Source organism: Boleophthalmus pectinirostris, unplaced genomic scaffold (assembly GCF_026225935.1).
Source record: "Boleophthalmus pectinirostris isolate CB_2022bp ecotype Guang Dong unplaced genomic scaffold, ASM2622593v1 HiC_scaffold_12, whole genome shotgun sequence".
NCBI lineage: Eukaryota > Metazoa > Chordata > Actinopteri > Gobiiformes > Gobiidae > Boleophthalmus > Boleophthalmus pectinirostris.
The window spans coordinates 22,119,447-22,140,101 of record NW_026571018.1 but is presented as its reverse complement, the minus strand read 5'-3'; the positions used below and the strand labels follow the sequence as shown (position 1 = coordinate 22,140,101).

The following is a 20,655-nucleotide window of genomic DNA, read 5'->3' as shown; positions in this document are numbered from 1 at the left end:
CAATTAAATGGATTAAGTTAACTTCTAACAAATTCTTTTTACATATATTCAAAAATATTCAAGACTTCAATTAATCAATATACAATCACCTGGGCCATTAAAAAATAAAGCGCACCATTACTCTAATCAAGTCTGCCAGAAGGATCAGATTAATTTAACTGACTTCTGATATATTAAGCCACTAAAGTAACTAATCCTTTCCCTTCCTGTATTTTAGGACTTGAAGTGAATAACATCCCAACACACAGCTGTGTCATTGACAGAGGTGTGTTCTGTGAGAAAAGCCCATGTCTCTTAGTGCAGTTCTCAGTGACACTAGAGCCATTTCTTTGTAGCTTGAGTGCATGGCGGCGTAGCATCAAAGAGGACAAACTAGGCTCTTTATTGAAGTGTAGCCGCACTTTCGACCTCCTCTTTTGTGCTCTTTGTCATGCACTTCAACAAGAAGAAAACTGCTCCAGCGAAGAGAGAACTGAGCTAAACTTGCTGCGCAACCCCAAAAGCAGACTAAAAAGAAGTCTAATTAGTAATGTGCTGGGTCTGAGTAGATAAAATTCCCACATACAATTTAGTGCAGTGTTTGAAGCTCTATTAGCAATTTGTGACTAAGAGAGAGGAAGGCGACGGAGAGGACGCAGATGTCTGACCTTGCAGTGGTGCTTATGTAATGGTCTGCTTGAGTGCATTTAACTGCAGTGCTCCAACCTGGGATCAGCAAAAGGCAACATGTCCCCGCAGTGCAATCTCCTCTCCGCCAGATCAGACTATGAAAAGGTTTCGAAGTGAATCGCTTGTTATGGGCCTGTCCCCACGGAGCCAATCATACTAATTAAACTCGACTACTTAAGCCTCCTCTCATTAGTGTCCAAGTAAACAGCCTTAATTTTTGATGCATTTTAATGGCCATTTCTGGACGTGCGGCGGGGTGGTTGAAGGGGGCCAGATGAGCGACCGTAGGGGTGTAATTTCAGGTTTGTGCACAAGAGGAAAGTGAGTGTCCCTTTTTACACAATTCAGAGTAAAATGTATGATTTGTGCCATTTGAACCATGGATTAGATAGATGGACTCCAACTGCATGGCCCCCTACTATTAAGTGAGGATGAGGCAATTTACCCTGCGACATTTTCCTGGTGTGATATATGATCAGCAGTCAGTCTAATAGACAGAACGCTTGCACTGTCATTGGTGTTTAGTAGAGTCAAAATGAAAAATAACACATACATACAAAACACATCTAAATAAAGAAATCAATTACAATATTATACAGTTTTTATGGAATGCAATTACTGATCAATTTTGGCATTTTTAAGACTAGTGATTACTGTTCCATCATTAAACCACTTTTCAAGTCACACTGGGGGTGTTCTACATGTATTTGTATTGGCGAAATATTCAACTGTTGCCATGGGGACATAATGCATACCCCAGTGAACACAGCCAAATAAGTTTTAAGATAGTTTGAAAAGAAAAAATACTAAATGGCTTTAAACAGCACATTTTCAGGAGCCTGTGATTAATACAAGCGTTCATGGTCCTGTTTAGGTGTGTGATTTTCAACAAAAAGGTGAGAGTGACCAACTGAAAAACTGTTGGCTAATGCAAGCTAGCCTGGGACTGTAATTTTATTTCAGAGGGACTTGTTTAAAAGCACAAAACATCTCTCCTGCAGCTAACTCAGTTCTTTCTGCTCTGATTAAGTCTAATTTGAGTAACAGAGCTTCTAAGAGAGTAGTGCTTTCAGTTAGTTTCACACCATCAGGGAATCTTTGTGACATTAGCTATAGGTATCAATAGGTGACTTTTTCCAGAAAGTAAATATATATTCAAATATATATATATATATAGTGAATGATTTGCAAAGCGATTCTCAAGATATTTCAGGCAAAGATACTAAGTATATCACATTGTTATAATTGATAAAGACTATTAAATGCATAAATAGACAGACAAAAACAACAACACATACTAAACACATAATAATAATAATAATAATAATAATAATAATAATAATAATTATTATTATTATTATTATTAAGATCAACAAAATTCAGGATTTAAGTTAATTTAAAGACAGATTCACTATAATTGATTTGGTGATATTCATAATCCAGCATATTGGTCAGATAATATCTGACAAGGTGGGATGCCTGAAGCTAGTACAAACAAATGGTTTTATAGCCAAGCTGATGCACTTCCAGACTTCATTAAATTGCAGCCAGCCCAGTGTTACACAATCCCACAACTCCAGATAGAGGGGGCAAGTAGGGTAAATGTTCCCTGACCCAAAAATAGCCCTTTCTGGCAAAGACGCACACACACATACACACACATGGTGATTGGAGCTGTAAACAGTGCCCCCTCAATGCAGAGGAGGCTAGTGTTAAAGGGCACACGGCTGACAGTTAACATTCTCACATATATAACTGTACTTGCACTTGCAGGTCCATGCATTAGGCAAAAGGGCGGACGTGAGCGACTGGAGAGCTATTAGCACAGTCAGCAGGAGGCCAGGATTGAAGGATAGAGGCGAGGGAGGGGGCAGCCGGGTAAAGAGCGAGATACTAGCTAACTGGCAGGGCTCGGAGCGGTCGGTCTGTGGGTGGTATCAAAACAACAGGCAGCAGACAGCGAGCACATACACACACACAAGCACACAGACACAGAGGCACACACACACACACACACACACGGAACCCTCGTCAGCCGGGCCTGGCGCCGCACACCTCCTCCTTTGTCCTGCTGCTTTTCAGCGGTGTCCAGTTATGGTTGCCATGTAGCAGGCAGGACAGCTCCAGTTTCATTTCTACAGCCGCGGTTCAACAGTCAAAACATAATGAGCTTTAGTGTTGCCACTCTGCCTCTTGCAGCAGCTCATCTTCCTCTCTGCAGGAGCCTTGGTCCAGGCCTCACCGCTGCCTCTTTAGTGAGTGAGGATGGCCACGCCAACCTACGGTGCACTGAGGCCTGGCCAAATAAGGTGAGACTCTGCTCCTTTTCTGTGCCTAAAACTTACACCTGTTGAATGTTCAGATACATTTGTACTTTATGTGTTTACAGAGAGAGACCAGTGAGAGATGCCCATAAATATAAACCAAAAGAGTCAGTAAGTGGAATCTATATTGGCATGTACAGCCTAAATATCCATGCTAATTCCAGGAAACCAAACTAATTATAATAATCAAGACATTTCCAACTTTTTCCATTTACAATAATAAACTTGTATCATGTCTCTGTATAATTCAGCTCTAAAAACATAACTACTTTAGCTAACTACTTTTATTCTTAAGTGAGTAAATTTAGTTCCCCCCCAAGATTATATTGTAAAAAGCAGAACTTCATGACAAAATCAAAAGCCTGTGCACCATCTCCATCCAATTGTGAATGATGTTATCAATAGCAAACCCAGAGTGAAGAACCTAATATCACTAAAAAGTGTCGGAATGAGAGCGTGTTGCTGTGAAATGGGGGGCCACACCTGTTTAGCCATCTAAAAGATTTAAATCCCTACACTTTCTCCTTTCCAGTTTGAAAATCAGCTATTCCAGCAGCACTTGACTGTCCACATCAAATTTATCCACAGCAAGGCCACCCCTGAAACTGTGCGCCTTTGTAGATAATATAAAAGCTATTAATGTGAGCAGACTTCCTCTAAATCTGCTGCAAAGGTTCCACAGAGCACCATTAATTGAGTTAGGGTGTGAGCTGGGACGAGGCGGGAGCGACACACTCAGAAGTAGACGGGGCATGATATGCAGAGCTGTCCACTGACGTCACACGGCCATAGTCACTGCTGTCACTGGGAATGAACTGGAGACCTGGGGAGCTGCCGACTCTCTATGTGTGATCATGAGGATGACGCTCATGTGCCAAGACACTGAGTCACTCACACAAAGAGCCCCAATGCTCAGAGTAGACTCACTTCAACTGTTTTTGGCTATGACAAAAATAGTATTACAAAGGGTAAAAAGAAATGCAATACACCAGTTTGAATTATGGTATTGTAAAAAGAAGGAGATGATAACCAAAGACAATTTATGACTATGTTCAGTACTGATGCACATTAGCTTACTATATGTTCACTGACCACTAAAAGCTACAATACAACCAAGCCTCATTTAAAGTACAATAAAGTAAAATATACACTTTAGTCTTTATCCTAGAACGTTACAATAAATTAATTCCAAAGGGATAAAACATCAACTAAAATATGTCTTACATTAGGATGCTTCAGTGGGTTGAACAACAATTTAGTTATAAACTATATATAGTATAAACTGAACAGTAGATTTCTTTATGCTGCCGTACCCCCTACTTTCTGTATTGTCTGTTACTATTAGTACTAGTTTTAAGTAGTACTAGTATTTAAGTATTTATTTATTATTATTATTTTTTATCTTCTTTAAAAGCATCACTAGGCCTTCAAGAACAAATTCTGTTCAGTCAGTTTCACATGTTGGAATGACAAAAAAAGAACCTTCATTTGTATTGGGTCGAGGTTCCCAAAGTACTGCTCATGAGACCCTAGTCTAAGTCCAGTGATAAAGCACCCTATCCTCTGCAGACCCATCAGGCTAATGATCAGCACTGGCAAATTACAGGCGTTATATGAGAGACTGCGGCATCAGGGGGGCCATCTGTCTGCAGCCCTGGGACCACTCATCGGGGTCACAGCTCACTCGCCTCGCCCGGACCGTCACGGGACCTAAAGAACCGTCTGGCCCTGAAATTCCACTTCAATATACCAACCTGCTTCTGCCAATAGCCGCAACGCTTCAGCACCGATTCTAATGAGCGAGACACGTACTCTGGGATCTGAACACAATGTAGCGTGCACCCGTGACACAGGTAAACCGCGCAACTGCCCCAGGCCACTCATTCTGTTTTTTCCTCTCATTTTTCCCCCCTCCACCTGCTGTAGTTATGTTGCCAAGAAGTTATTGAATCAAACATTTTAAAAAGCTCTGGGTCTGCCTTTGTTGACTGCAATTCTCATCCCCCAAATTACTGCCGTGAGTGTGCGAGAGGTAATGAAGCAGAGGAGAAAAAGACGTTTGCTCGACAGGTTGAGAAGACTTTCAATTAGAGAATACTGTCTCTAGTTAGGAACATGATGTCTCTACTGCTTGCTCACGAGGCAAAAAGGAGTCCAACTAGATGTATGTAATTTGGTTTTTATGTAGATCCAAACTGCGACCTTTGTAATAAACAGGAAAAAAATGTTTGACAATGCTGGTTTATATTCAGAAAAGAAGAATAGCACTGCTGCCAAGATATCGCTAGCACTTCTAGACCAAACCACAAGACGTTAACTGGTGTTTCAGGCCAGTGCGCTCATGTGGCCTCAGTTGCATATGCTCCAATAGCTCTGCTCCATTTCCCCGAGCCTGAAGCACCTCCCCTATCATAGCAGATCCAGAGGTCAGCAGCTTGCCCTCTCTGTATCCCGCACACAGGGAGGACAGCTGCACCTTGTACCTTTGTGCGTGTGTCCCAGAGGTATACAAGGGTCACTGAGTCACTGGCCTGCATTTCAACATGAGTGGAAGACGCAGAAGGCAGGATGCACCTCGCAGACCCACAGGCCGGCTGAGAATTCCTTCCAACTGTGTGGTCTATGAAGCTAAAGAGGACACTGAATATATTTGTGCCCATTAGCTCCGTGTTATAGAAGGACCTGTCTAGAGAAAGTAAAGCAAAGTCTGTTGGCCTACATTTACATCACGATGTAATATGATGCCAAATTTGGACCTATATTGCGTGTCTGTTTTCACATAACCAAATGATGCATTGTGCAAACACAATAATAGCTGCAAAAGTACTTCTCAAGTTACTCTAACTTGATAAAAAAGTTTGCATCCTAACCTTTGCTCACTAGAGGCACGCCCACACTGAAACATTCAATAAATAGTACTGCAGCCAGTATAGAGTGCATTCAGCACCAATATTTAAACTGATGGTTCAACTCCATAATACATAATACAGTGAAAGAGGCTATTTGTAACAGACAAGTACTTTGCGTTGAACCGAGTATTTTCCTTGCTTTATAATAACCTGTGGGTTCAGACTGTAGCATACAGTATATGGAGCAGGACTCAGGGCCATAAGACAAGATTACCAGCTTTGTAAATCTGCAAAATGTCTCTCCACACCCTTCACCCCATTTCACACTAAAATGTACCGCAACTCTTCAGACCAAAAGATGAAACAAGAGAAAAGAGAGAATGATCTTATTCATTCCACAATTCTTTAATGGACACTACTTAGGACCAAATGATGTGCATAACTAAACAAGAGCAGATGTGGACAGTTTGGCGCTCAAGGACTTCATCTTGTGCATATGGACCAGTCTAAAGCCAACAGTCTGTCCTGCTGCTTCTCATATTCTGAAACAGAGGAAGCTTTGGAGTCTACGTCCCCCTGCTGAGCTCCATCCTGTTTACCTGCATGAAAAAGAGAAATATACAGAGCGCTGATTTAGGCCTTTTGAAAACCACTCTGCATCTCTTATGATTGAGTGTGCCGTTCTGTCTTAGGGAAGGCTGCTGGAGTCAGAGATGCAGAAGCAGGAGACCACCAGCGGGCTACCCCACACATCACACGTACCACACATAGAGCTCTGACACAGACAAAGTGTGTGAAGACAGAAACACAGATGCAAAACAAACAAAATGGAGAATGTACAAAAACTGACAATGTAGTTATTTGCCCATCACCACTGAACCCATGCTCCAAGAACAAAATCTGAGTGACCGCTTAAAATATTTCTGGAAGACAGTTTTGGTACACATCCTGAATAAATCTTAAGTTAAAAACATGTTTATAATCTTTGAAATTAGTAACGTCACAGTTCAAAATGTCCACTCTACTGTCTTTGCAGGCAGTTCATTCTTTCTGCTCAGGTATTAATGACAAATACTACCTTGACAATTGACCAGATTTCTTTACAGGTGGACACAAAATTTTAAAATACTTAACTTTTCTTTTTTCCTTTAAGTTTTTCTTTTTATTTAACATGGATAGCAGGTTGCTACAGGGTCCTATTCCAGCAACAAGAGACCTGAAGTTGGATGTCAAAAGTTAAAAACTGCACACAGAAAGTACACCATAACAAATCTTTATTTACCTAACTTTAGCATTGTCATACTTTAAGTGGAGTGCTCTATCCTCATACACCCTCAGGCCCTGCCGCTCTTCCTGCTCTTAATCATGCTTACCTCCATTGTCCTGCTGCTTTGAGAGACTGGCTGGGCAGACCCTGATGGCTGTTTGTCTGCTGTGACATCTGGAGTAGCCTGGATGACTGACTGTTATGTCTTGCTCTCGCTCACAGCCTGTGCGTCTCCCCGGCCGGATGGGAGCACACTAACGTCTTCATCCCCTTGGTTTTTTCAGCGTCTACCGTAATGACCTCCTAGTAGAGGCCCTAATGGAGCCATAATGGTCATTTATGCCAGGGGAGGCTCCGGGGGCACGGCGGCAGAGGCAGGGGGACGTGCAAGGGAACAGTGCAGCGGAAATTATGCCCCCCGCCCCCCTTACCAACCCTCCACGCAACAATCTCTGTCTTTCTATGAATATGCCAATTTGGTGTGTGTATGTTCAATCATGTGTGTGCAATAAAAAGAACTAATACAAGGCTGGTTAACAATAGAGGCGACAATATGAGCACATGCTATTGATGCTCCCTCCTGCATAAAGAGTGCACATTGCCATACTACTATTTTTCTTTTTAATTACATTTGCCTCACACATGGCCAGGCTTCTTATTCACATGCACAATGCGGACTACCCCGCAATTCCCCAAACCTCTCTGCTCTTTTATATTTCCTGCCACTGATGGCAATTATGTGTGGGTAAAATTACACTATATAAACTGCGCCGCACTTGCACTCCTCCATTAGGGCCATTTGTTTTAGCGGTAGGATCCTCAAGCCTGTGGTATATTAAAAACAACGCGCTTGGAGCTCTGTACAGCTGTTATGTTTCCTTGCACTTTCTCCAGATTAGGTTCAATGGCCTGGTCACGTGACGTCCTCCAAATGAAGCACCTCATGCTTTAAATGAACCACATCTTGGGATGCTCCCCTGGGCGCTCCAACTTGAATAATACAATAGCACATTTATCAGCTAATGCTAATTAGACTGTTGCATAGAAACAGGAATAATGTACAGTAATGTTTCCTACGCTTCCTCTGTAAGAGGGGTGTTTCAAGACAGCAGCAGCTTCTTCAATGCCACTGGGATTTTATGGACCCTCAAGAATACAATGATTTATTGGAGTCTCTATCTGCAGGTGATCATTTTGACACGTACACAGCCAATATGGCAAGACTTAGCTTGCCAAAGACAATTAAAATAAAATAATAATAGCAACTTGTCCTTTTTTATGGATTTTTGGCTACACATTTTGTCTTGTCTATGAACTTTTCCCCCATTTAAAAGATATAATATTATGTTTGCATGATTTGCATAATTGCTGTGACATTGGAGAATAAAAAGATAGAAAAAGATTAGTCTCTTTTCAAAAATGTGAACAGCTTGAACCGCTCACGTCAAGGAGCTGTTTTTCCCATGAATGTTACATAGCTGCCTTAGCTAGAAACCCATGAACTGGCTTGTTAAGGTTATCTTTCTGGAAACATTATTTGATCTATAAAGGATATAATAAACATCAAACTTAAGACTAAAGAAGACTAAATAAATTAAAGCCTGGGAAGAGAAATCTGAAGTCACATTGAGCAATGAACTTATGTTCCTCTTTTTCATGTTTTATATTTCATTTCATAAGTATTCTCTGTTAAGTCTAATAACTCTTACACATATTTCTTTTCTGAGGGAAAGACCAACAAAATGTATTATTTTCACACTTTGGCTGAGAAGATTTTAAACAGCTGTTAACTCCCTCTCGGTTTTGTTTACCACTTGAGGTGTATTTGAAGGATTAAGACAGTCACTTATGATTATTACACAACCTCATATGAAGCAGTGGCTGAGATTAACATCCTTATCAGCTAAATTGATCGTGCTTTTGTCAACTCATTGATTCTATTTACATTTTTATTCCTAATATCTTCAATCTGTTTATTCTGCCAGATCTGGTAATAACAAAGCCTTATTAGCATCCAGATCCACAGTGTGCTAATCTCTGAGTGCTACTGTATACAGCGCAATGCTAATGTTGTTTTCACTGGAACTCGACAAAAGCAAACAGTTCTTTCCCTGGAAATGAAGTGTGGAGATTACAGAAATGAAAACTGAACTCAAGTTAAGTTGTAAATTCTACAACTAAATGTGTCCACATATCATTAAAGTTCAAATATATCTTTACACATGACCCTACTGAAAAACTACATCAGCAAAAGGAAACATGGAACTCTCTGGCTGTAATGTGTGTGTGGGCGTGATGTGAGACCTGACATTAATCATTTGATAACAAGACAAATTGTATTACACTTTGTGTCTGTCCTGGATGTGGGTAAACTGACAAGGTTTTATGAACCACAGCTGTTTAATGCAAAATCAATTTACAAATCACAAAACATTGGGCTACATATTCTCTGTTGTGCTGAAGAAGAAGAAGAAGCACTTTTAGACTGGCCAAAGGTCTCAATCTGTAACAAGAGACCTGTCACTGACAACTGCAACAAGACAAAGCACATGAGCTCCATATCAGTCCTTACATTTGTATGCATACATTATAGTGCAGTGTGTGTTCAGAGAGGGCCATCAAAGTCCTTTGTCAGTGCACAGTCTATAGGAGTCATCTGAGACACAGACAACTGCAACAAACTATTGTTCACAGTCCTTTCTCATTAAGAAAATATGAACCAATCAAGTTGTTTGAATGTTTGTAAAGAGAAACTGCTTTTGATGAGCCTAAAACAAGGAAAGAGGAGTCATTTTTGCAGCATGCTGCTTTGTATTTGTTCCACCTCCGCAACAAGCCTGCATCTGCTAAACATCACTGTCTCCCTGATTGTCACTACACATGCACTGTGCACTATGGTGTTTGAAATTCTAATCAACATGCTCCTCGTGCCTGACGCTAAAAACACAGGGAAACAGTATAAAACAGTGTAAAGAGCCAATACTGAGCACAGGCAAACATTTGTTTGTCAAGCACTTTATAGCACAGTTTTAACTGCATTTGCATTTGTCTTTATTAGACTGGAAACTGCACAAATACTCATAAGATTAAATTAGATTCCCACACAAGAGGAGATTAGTTCTATGCACTTGTGAACAACTGGAGATTTGGGCTCATAATGGCTTCATTTGTAAAAGGAATATACAGTGAAATATACAGGGAATAGTACACCAATATAGAGTTGCCTTGTGCGCAGGGACTTTTGGGAAAAAATATTGAGATGTTAATGGAGGCTTTGTGCATTTTTCTGATTAACAGCAAACACAGCATCTATACTATACCAGTAGTTTCTGTACTCAATTTGTACATATTTTTGTCACAGGAGGTGAAGGTTGCTTAAAGTAAGTTATTATAAATGAAGTAGTAACTCATATCTATTGACACGAGCCAATACAATGAAAAAATATTTCTTCTATCCAATTACAGCATAACTAGTAAGTGACACTGCATTAACCAGTTTCTGTTTAATGAAAGAATTAGCCTGTAGTAATTGCATTCTATTTAATACTGGGCATAAAGTCTCAAAAGCACAAACACATATCTCTGTGTGTTTCTTACAAAGTGTCTGGGCTTGTCCTTCTGGGAGTTGCTCTGACACACAGCTCCATTCATTTTGAGCAATGATCTCATTTACATCAGTAATACAGCTTGCCTCAAAGTGCATTAAATAGTCATGATGTCTCGCCTATGATGGCTTCATTTTGTACGCAGCTAATGTCACACAAACAGACGTGGAAACATATTGCATGTGATCGATTGGGGTGTTAATCAATGGCGGAGCTACAGGGACCATGAAGTCGGCCTGTCAGTTAGAGTTTTACACCTCTGTGGCTGATGGCTGCTTTCTAACCAGTAACAGTAAAAGCTGGGCTTATCCCTTTTGGCTGGGCCAGAGTATATCTCACTTCTCTCAGTTACACCATGTCAGCATTAGTTTACTTTGCCTCTCTGCGGGGCTTATTGAGTTTTCAGACTTAATTCACTGTTTCATCACTGATCAATGTTTTATCACTGTTTTATCTTGACAATTGAACAATTGCCTAAGCTGTTTTACTCGGCTAACATTGGACTCCTGAGGCTCGCTGTGTGTAAAAAAGCCTTGAAGTGCTGCCCACAATTTATAACTCTTGTATCCAGCCGGCTCAGTGCAGCGCTCACTTATTTATGTGAGAGTTGCATAGTGTCTTTGATCTGGAATTGGGAATGCTTTACACATCTTGGTTAAGGAAGGACTGTAGTCAATATTTGGCCCAGGGTTATTTAATTTGGACAAGGAATTTGATTCATACATTAAAAATTCCAATTACCCTGTCAAAAGCTGAGCGCGCCCAGAGGAGGCAGCTTTAATCACACGGCTTTATCAAAGTCTTTAAATTGAGTTGAACACGGACAAGATCATACATTTGGCCTGGGGGAAGGTGATACCCACTAATCTATCCTAAAAGTAAACATTTAAAATACATGTACTAACTAATGTTTGTTTTAAATAGAAGAAATGCATATTTAAGGCATAAAATATTAATAATGATCTTGATTAGGCATGGATCAGCTTCTCAATCTAATTCATTCACTTCACACTTGATGGTGGTAAGCCTCTTTTGTACCTACAGCTGCCCTGGGGCTGACTGACGTGGCTTCTAATCTGCCTGCTGCCTCTCCATCCACTTCTACTGGTGTACACATCAAATTCACACAGCAAGATAAATGCCTTGCCCAAAGACACAACTACAGTATACACTGGTTGCACCTGGGATCAAACAGTAAGCTCTTTGGTCTGCCACCTGAGCCACATTGGGCCAGCATTGGAGCATGAGTAGCATAAAAGCACAAACGATGGTTTAATTCTCTGGTGGGATGACTCATCTTTCAGTGTCCACAGTCATGTTTGTCTTAAATGGGATCATGAATAGAAACTGCACTGTGAAAATGTGAGCCAGAGAAGGGTGTATTAACTAAAAGTCCATTGCCTCAGGTGCCTCCTGCCTAAGGTCTGTAGTTGCTGGGAGAAAGACATACGTGAATAAATGAAACATTAAACATTCTCTTTAAATTCAGCCTCATCGCTCTCAGTTACTAAAGTTTGTGCAGACGTCAAGGCTTGATTAATGTGAACACGTTTCTTTGTACCGCTTATTTGCAGCTTTTGTTTTTGAACATTTGTTTTGCTTTAACCAGCACATGAAAACGACGCATACAGCATAATGTCCATACTGTGTGTATATTCAGCAGTGTGACAGGCAGATGCTGGCTCCCTGTGCTAACAAACATCTCTGTGGTCAAGAAGAAATGGATCATATTTTTGATCGGTGGGTGGTCACAGCTGGACGTGGCATCTTACCATTCCTGAATCTATTTCACAAAGATATTACCCACATCTGAGGCGCTGTCATACATTTCCCATTCCATTTTATCAGCACTGGGAATGATGTCTGGCACAGCAAACAAAGTACGTGGAAAGTCCTTAAATAAAGCATGAAATTGCAGGGACGCTAGTGTAGGTACAGCTGCTCAGGTCCAGCCACTGTGCACGCCTCTCATTAAAGTGGGCTGCTCTCGCAATCAACACTTTTTATGCACAAAATGACTTCATTCATTTTCCATTAGGGGGATGAGATAAAATATACACAAGACGCTGTTTCTTCACACTTGAATTTGCATACATGGAGCAGAGAGAGACGAGAAGTTGCCTCATTTCAGCTGCTTGGTCATGGTGGTTTTAGCGTGGATGAAGTAAAGTTATTTTCAAAACATCTTAAGCGCTGCATATGTACAAGTCTGCAGCAGATTATCGGATGATTGACATGTGTTTATATGTGGCAAAGTTGGAGCAAGAATTACTTCTGATGAATTTAGAGTGACACTTACCAGGAAACTGGTAACTGTAGCTGGGTGTGAATCCAGTGTATCCACGGCCGTATGTCGCCACAATATTGGGATAACCTGCAAAAAAAGAGAAACGTGACATAAACACAAGACACATCACTAAGAAAACCTACAGTGTAGCAGTAAATTTTAACTGTAGAAATGTAACTACATGAACTGTATAACAGAAATATGACGTACTCTGTGTCTTTCAAGTACTTGATTTAGCTAAAACAAACCCTAATTATTTTTATAGAATCATATCTGAAGAAATCTCCAGATGTTTTTTTTTCTGAGAGTACAGGCAATAAATATTTAAACATAAGGTAAATGAGCACATTAAATCAGGATTAACATTGAAGAGCTAAACCATATCATTAAATGTAGTATATACAAAAGAGGATACTTAATTAGTACAATTATACAATTCATTACAAAGCGAAAGGGTCAAGTAAAATCAAAGAAAAAGGCATAGCTCCTGTATCTTGGCTGTCTCGATGTAACTCATTTTAATTCAGTCGACCATAAGTTGTCGGACGTTTTTATAGCCCACTATAATAACACTTTATGGCAGGCGCCGCATAGTGACGCTGGAGTCTGTTTATGTCTTGTTCTTTTGCAGATCGACACATAGGAGCAAATGTACAATAAGACAATAATATCTCAAAAGGAATTAATATCAGATTTTTTGTTCAGAACAGTTTTACACAGAAACACGGTTGTGAAAAATCTTCAGTCTCTTAAATAAATAAATAGGTCTTTTATTGAAAAGCTTTAAATATTGAAAGCAGAAGTGTTATGTAAAAGGTTTGGTACTTGGTTTATTCACTATAGATATAACAGGAGTGAGAGTCTTGTCTGGCACATTGCAGTTTTGAATTCTCATCTGACTACTGAATATACAAAGGGATCTGAGTCAGCTTCCTGTTTGCTGTTCACAGCTACAAGTTCAGTGAGAAACAAGCATCAAATGCAGCATCTATAAAATGTTTCTATAAAATTACATCTCATTTTACAGTTGCATTAATTACAAGCATTTAATACAATATGCATAATGTAAGTTTTTAAAGCAAGGCTGAAATGAGAAAAAAAGTGAACATCAGTATTCAATAAGCAGAGGTGGTAGTAGTCAGTTATATTTATGTATTAAACATTTGGTCACTCTTTCACTGTGACTAAGTCATCAAGAGGCAAATGCTTCCTTTGACAATATTAAATCATGTCTGTTTCTTGCACCACTCTTTCAGATATGATTTAGTTTTTCTCATATTTGTGGTCTGTTTTTTTTGTTGTTTTTTTAAATAAATGTGCATTGTTGAATGTTTTCTCCTTCCAATCTCATCTTCAAAATTAACTTCAACTTATAAATAAGACATCCAGACTGTTATCTTACTCTTATTTAAGAAGTTGTTAACCCAAATACTTGTCTTCTCTTATTTGGACTTTGTACTTCTACCTGAGTAATATTAGTAAGTTTGAAGTAATGTTACTTTAACTTGAGTACCATTTTTGCTATCCAGCTGTAACCTGTTTTAGGATTTTCAACCCTAAACTTGCCTGTATAATAGCTGACACTGTCCCATGTGAGCTGAAGGCCTATAGAGGAACTGGTGTCATTAGAAAAATTTAAGAGCAGCAGATGCATTGTTCATCTGCTGTCATGATTCTTATTACAAGCGCAGACCCAGCAGTTAATTAGCTGGACACTTTTCAGGCCCCAGCAGCTGTGGGCGACATATTGGGATCTAGGGTGTGAGCGTGTGGCCAGCGAGAGCCTTCAGTTCTGAAATCTGAGAGAACAACTGTGACAATGTGGATATTAACCAAACATAATTAATCCAATAATTGTCATAAACATATTTCCTTCTTTACTTGTATTACAGGGCTGCAGAATTAATCACAATCGAATTGAAACTGCAATTTGAAATGATGCAAAGGCAATTATTATTTATTTTTTTTAAAGGTGCACTGTGTAACTTTCTGCTTGTCACTGCCTGGAATGTTCCACAATATGACATTAAACAGCTTTACCTTACATTTATTCTTTTACGGGTGGCTTTATACCTCAAAAATAACTAGAAGACAGGCATTCTGGATTCTCCACAGATCTAACCTGTAACTTGGACTGGTTTGGTCTCCATGAAGATAGAAAAGTTTAATGCCATACTGTGGAACATTCCAGACAAAGCAATAACATTTCCATGGAGAAAAGCATTTGACACACTACCACCACAAAAGTTACACAACCTTTAAGTTCTACAGTTTCCTCAACAAACAATAATTATTCTTCATAAAACAGCTAACCCTGTAGTTTAGATGTTTACTGAAATGTGATTCTTGTTTTAGTTTGTCAGTTGATATTTCAGTCTTTTTGTTAATTCTTCTGGGCAAGTTTAAAATGTGAACCTATTATTACAACATAAATTGCAAATCTAATCACAATCACAATGCTTGTCAGAAAAATCACAGTAAGATATTTTTCCTAAATTGCTCACCCCTTTTTATGTCTTATTTGAGCTATTACATATTTGGAAGTAACAAATCTCGGTTAAACTTGCAATGAGAGCAAGGTTTCATGTGAGTAATGAATCACCAGAGTCTATAATACCTCTCTTTCACACAGGTAAGCTACAAAAGAAAAAGTGACCTCCAAAACCAAAGAGTCCTCAGCCTGTGGTAACAGTGCACTCCAGAATGTGAGCCTGTAAATGACAACACCTGCTACTACCTGGTGTAAAGGGAACAGACCTGAGGAACTTGTAAATGGGATGAAGACAACATATAAAATGAAATGTCTAGATTGTTATAAACTGGCACATAAAAGATATATGGAGGATAAAATACTGTCACAAAAATTATTCCAGTGGTTAAAAAAATCTTTAAAATATAAGCCACAAGTTGTTAAAGTAAAATATGTATCTTCAGATCAACTTGTACAGCTATGGCAGTATAGAAACTATCAATGCTAAATCATTGTATTTCTAAACTTACAAAGTATAATGTATTTATTTTTGTTGATATGGTTGGAAATAAGATGACTAGCTAATGCACTGTACATACAAACTAGATATGTTATGTTTCTTTAAAAATGTGTCCTAGAATTTTGTGAAATAAAAATATATATTACACTCTACTGTTATTATGTTGTTGTTTTTTTCTTACAATCACATGCATAATCTGACACTATGTGTATGAGTAGCAGCTGTTTTCATTGTCTTCCTGAGTGCATTTGAATGCAGAGGCTTGTATTGTGTTGTGCATGGTGGATGGACGTGGCATGTGTGTGCATGCTCTACTCTGTATGCCTCAGAGTCTGTGCCAGCTGGAATCAGAAAGGTTGACCTTGGTCATAAATATCTAATCAGTGTTTGCTGTCCATGAAAAAGTTCAATTTATTCCTGACCCAATGGGAAAATGCCTCTCTCAGACCCTCTCGCCTCTCCCGCGCAGACAAAAAGAAATGTGCGTCTGAGAGGCTGAGCTGAGCGAGGAGAGCGTAACCTGGTCTGGATGGGGTAGGATGGAGGCTACAGCGAAAAATAAAATCTTCATCAGCCGCTGATGAGAAGTCATCACCAGGAAGCCACAGATGGATAGCTTTCACAAAAGCCTTTACTGTTTGTTTGCCCTGAAAAGAACTGTTATCCGATACGATGAAAAGCTATTACAGACCACCAAATATTGGATATGATGTGTTTGGTACTGTCTTACAGTCAAACACAATAATGCCCAGCTGAAATGGTTGGCTTATATAGAGTATAGAGCCTTATACTTCCTATTTCAAAGCTATTTCCTTGCGCTGATACTTGCATTAAAATGCACCTCACATGCTGAATGAAGGATTCCCAGCCAGATGTGAGTGTCTGAAGGGAGAGGACTTGGAGAGTGTTAAGAGCAGATTGAGACATACTCAGATAAGTAAGTTGTATTTACTAAGCTTCTGCTATCTTAGTAGTGTAAATACGGGAACATATTTATAAAGAGTTATTAAAAAGAGCAGGCAGGAATGATTCAAATTCAGGCTCTTCAAACGTGTTTGTAAGCAAGCCTGTTATTGTGTATGGCCTGGTGACGGCCTTGTGCTGCTCCCTTTGCCTTATTAATATGCATGCTAATGTACCTATTTTATGGCTCAACAGTTCTGATTCACTTTAAAATCAATTATCCATCTGCTGCAGCCATACCTCGTGCGGCTCAAATGTGTATTAATTTCAGCAAACATACATCGAGCACAACACAATAAAGATAAATGCCCCGATTAGAGGTGGTAAACAAAGGGGCTAAGGATGGCTTTAATGAGATTTGGCACAAAAGAAGCTTACACTTTCTTAAATAATGAGCCTGGGGTCCCTGTTTTTTCCAAATGCAAATTATATAAAGGAATGTTTCGCTGTCCTTGTTCCAATTTCATTTAGATAAGAGCGTCTCCAAACAAGTTGGCGGTTAATATTCTCACATGAGCACATCACTGCCTCCGTGCTGTCGTGTCCCAGCGGAGGAGAAGAGAGCGCGCCTCTCCACACACGCATTAGGGGGCGATAAGTCTGGAAAAGTTCACTGTGCTTGTTAAATACAGCCAACAGATGAGATGTGGCACACTCACATCGAGCTGACAGAGGCATTCGAAAGGGCTTTGCAACACTTTGATCACAAACAATGGAAAGGTCAAGTAGACTATTAACTTCTGATGTAATGTAGATTCAGAAATTAAGTACGGGAAAACTCAAAAGACAGACTAAATGTGAACAAATGTATTTATGGCAAGATATGCAATACAAAATGTGAATTCTTGTGTGAGGGGAGGGTTAGATCTCATCTGTTAGAAAGTGGGTTGTGAATTCAATGCTATCAGCTGCCACAGTCATGTCTATTAGATGTCACAAGGTGGGTGTCTTGCCCAGTGACACAGAGACAGAATGTCCTCTAACTGCTAAGCCCTTGTCACCCAACCAGGGCACTTGATATTTCCAGCGGTCTCTCTTCCCATAACTAACTAGGCCTAATTTTGCTTATCTTCTGGAGATCAAATGAGATTGCACACGGTACCTCTTTAGTCCTAACTGTTGTTGTCTAAGTAACAGCCCTCCCACGCTCACCTGTGGTCACTAACAACAAAGGATTCTGACTTTTGTGGGGAATGCTGTGAGGTTATTATTGTAAGTCTTAAACAAACCATTTTGGAGCCCAATTGTTCTCTCTTTTTTTGTCCATTTACAGAAACATAATGTAAAACATGCAACAAATACGTAATTCGCTCCCCTGATTTTCAAAGCCTTTGCACCATTACCTGAGACAGACCAAGCTGCACCTGCCACCAAAGAAAGGAGGAGGGAAGCTTATTCACACGCAAAAAGAGCCTTTCATCATCTTCCCTTTGCATTTGAAGCAACTGATAAATCTTTTAAGTGAGGGCAAATTCGTTTGAGGGGTCGCACATACAAATGACACCTAATGAATGAAAGGTGGACGAGAGACAGGTGCAGACAGGTGCAGACAGACAGATTGCATGGACAGAGAGACAGAATGCAGCACGAGGAAAGTGCAATAGTGTTAAATAAAAGGGCTTGGGGCGGGGGCTGGATGGTAATGAGGAGCGGTGGGCAGCAGCTGAGGTCCCTGTAGATGAGATCTCTCACTGACATGTGTGTCCCCTTCATTACCCATTAAGGGGGGCACAGTGATGAATCCTTAATATGACATTACACCAATTTTCCTCTTCATTTAGCCTGCTAATGTGCTGGTCTGCTCCTATATGCCCAGGGGCGGCCCGGCACCACACTCCACCAGAAATAGACGGCAGTGGCCACCAGTGGCACACCTTCACACCGCCTAATTAGGGGCAGTGCCCAGTGAAAGGGGCTATCCGGAGCTCTGTTTGGGTAAGTTCATTTTGTAACAGGTAGAAATGGATGATGACTGCATGACACACCAGTCTGACACATTTCATGCAAATAGCCAATGTCTAACACTTGAAAATTGCATTTATGTGTCGATTGAAAAGATCAGCGTCAATGGTTGAAAGGATTCTTTTTTTTTTTAATGTCACAACTTGAGTTGTAGGTAAAAAGTTAAGTGTGGATCATTTGCGCAGCATGAGTTAAGAAAACAAAAATTCTGAAAATAAATAGCAGTAACAAAAATCCTTTATCTACACCTCCTCCTCTTCCTTTTTATGATTCTTGTTGAGCCAAATCCTTAAATCACTACGGCCTATAACAGGAATATCATTTTGACTGCCATTTCCCCTCCCCTGGTTCCTGAAAATGATTTTCTATCTCAGAGAAACAAAGGACTATTTACCCGTTCTTTGAGTAATATTTGAGAATTGCTCAGAAATAAACAGCCATTTGAAGTGTGACAAGTGTTTACATGAGTCATGCTTATTTTGAGCTTGTCTCTCATATCTCAGGTTGTGTAAACCTTTGAATTGGTCTACCATTAACATAATTATATGTAAACAAGTGTTTGCACACACAGCAATGTAATGATTGACAGTAAAATAATTAAAAGAAAAGTACAGAGTGCAAAGTGTTGTAGTGTAACAATCCAATAAGCTGTCTATACTATACACTGTTGAGGAAAACTATACATGTTTTTATCTACAAAAGAAGTTTTCAGATTTATTCCACTGCAAATTGTTTCAGCCAAATGCCTTGAAAGTGCTTTGTATGTGAGGCAAAAGCTGGTTTATTTTAGTGCGTGTCTCTGGATACTCACTCAGCATGCCCATTCCCAGCATGAAGGCATCCATGGTGTAGGGCAGACCCCGGGCTCTCCCTCGCGTGCCCGGTGGGAACATCACCTCCTTGGGCTGGGCCTTCTTACATTCTACCTATGGAGACAGACGCACATAGACACACATACACACAGATAGAGCATTAGTCTCTGTAGGCACGCGGGCAGACAGCTCTGACGGGCCTGTCTTAGTTCTTTAAGGCATCTTGTGTTCCACTGCGCTGCATGCTCTCCATAGAGAAAAACAAGCCCGAGACAATGGGAACAGCTCATATTTTAGAGCCAGGCCTCAACGGGAAACTAACAATCATGCTCCTTCGGCATTAAAGCAAAGGTTATTGCTCCAGTGAGCGCATACTGTGGGCCTCAGGGAAATCCAAGCTAAATACTTTCCAACAGTTCTGCAGGCATCAAGGTAGGAGACGCTTTGTTCTACACCCAGAGTCCCACAGCGAGCCAGTGTGTCCAGGCGCTTTACAAAAGGCCCCATTTGTAGAACAGCAACATCGCCGAGATAATACCTGTGATCATAAGCCTAATTATTAGCAAAGGGCATCAAATACAGTAGCAGTGGTACTGTCATAAAGCATGTGGAATTGGTTCCTGAATGAGATTTTTTAATCTGTAAACAAACTACTCATATTTATATACTATATTTTATCACACATGTCCATTAATAATAATAATGCTATGCACTTCACAAACTTGTCAAAACTTCTCAAAGCACTACACTGTAGTCATTATTCATCCACTCCCCTTCTCTGTATAACCACAAGACAATCTGCACAACTGACCCTTTTGACCACCACCAAACACTCCTGCACTCACCACTTTCATACTAGGAAAGGTGAGTTAAGTGTCTTGCCTAAGGACACAACAAGAGAACTTGGTTCTCTGTTGTTCAATGAGT

The 20,655-nt window shown here is 40.0% G+C and overlaps 1 protein-coding gene across 12 annotated transcripts in view; it reads right to left on the bottom strand.

Moving 5' to 3' along the window:
* LOC110168132 (RNA-binding protein Musashi homolog 2) overlaps positions 1-20,655 on the bottom strand; it is a 280,880-nt gene that overhangs the window by 40,989 nt on the left and 219,236 nt on the right. For 11 of the 12 annotated variants that reach the window (XM_055149047.1, XM_055149052.1, XM_055149053.1 and 8 more), the window contains exons 9-10: positions 19,728-19,842; positions 13,014-13,088 (exon numbers count right to left, since the gene is read on the bottom strand). In XM_055149047.1, coding sequence (XP_055005022.1) covers positions 13,014-13,088; positions 19,728-19,842 — 190 coding nt within the window. Of the gene's footprint in view, positions 1-6,288; positions 6,442-13,013; positions 13,089-19,727; positions 19,843-20,655 lie in introns of those variants that run through there. The other variant, XM_055149058.1, reaches the window with a different exon arrangement.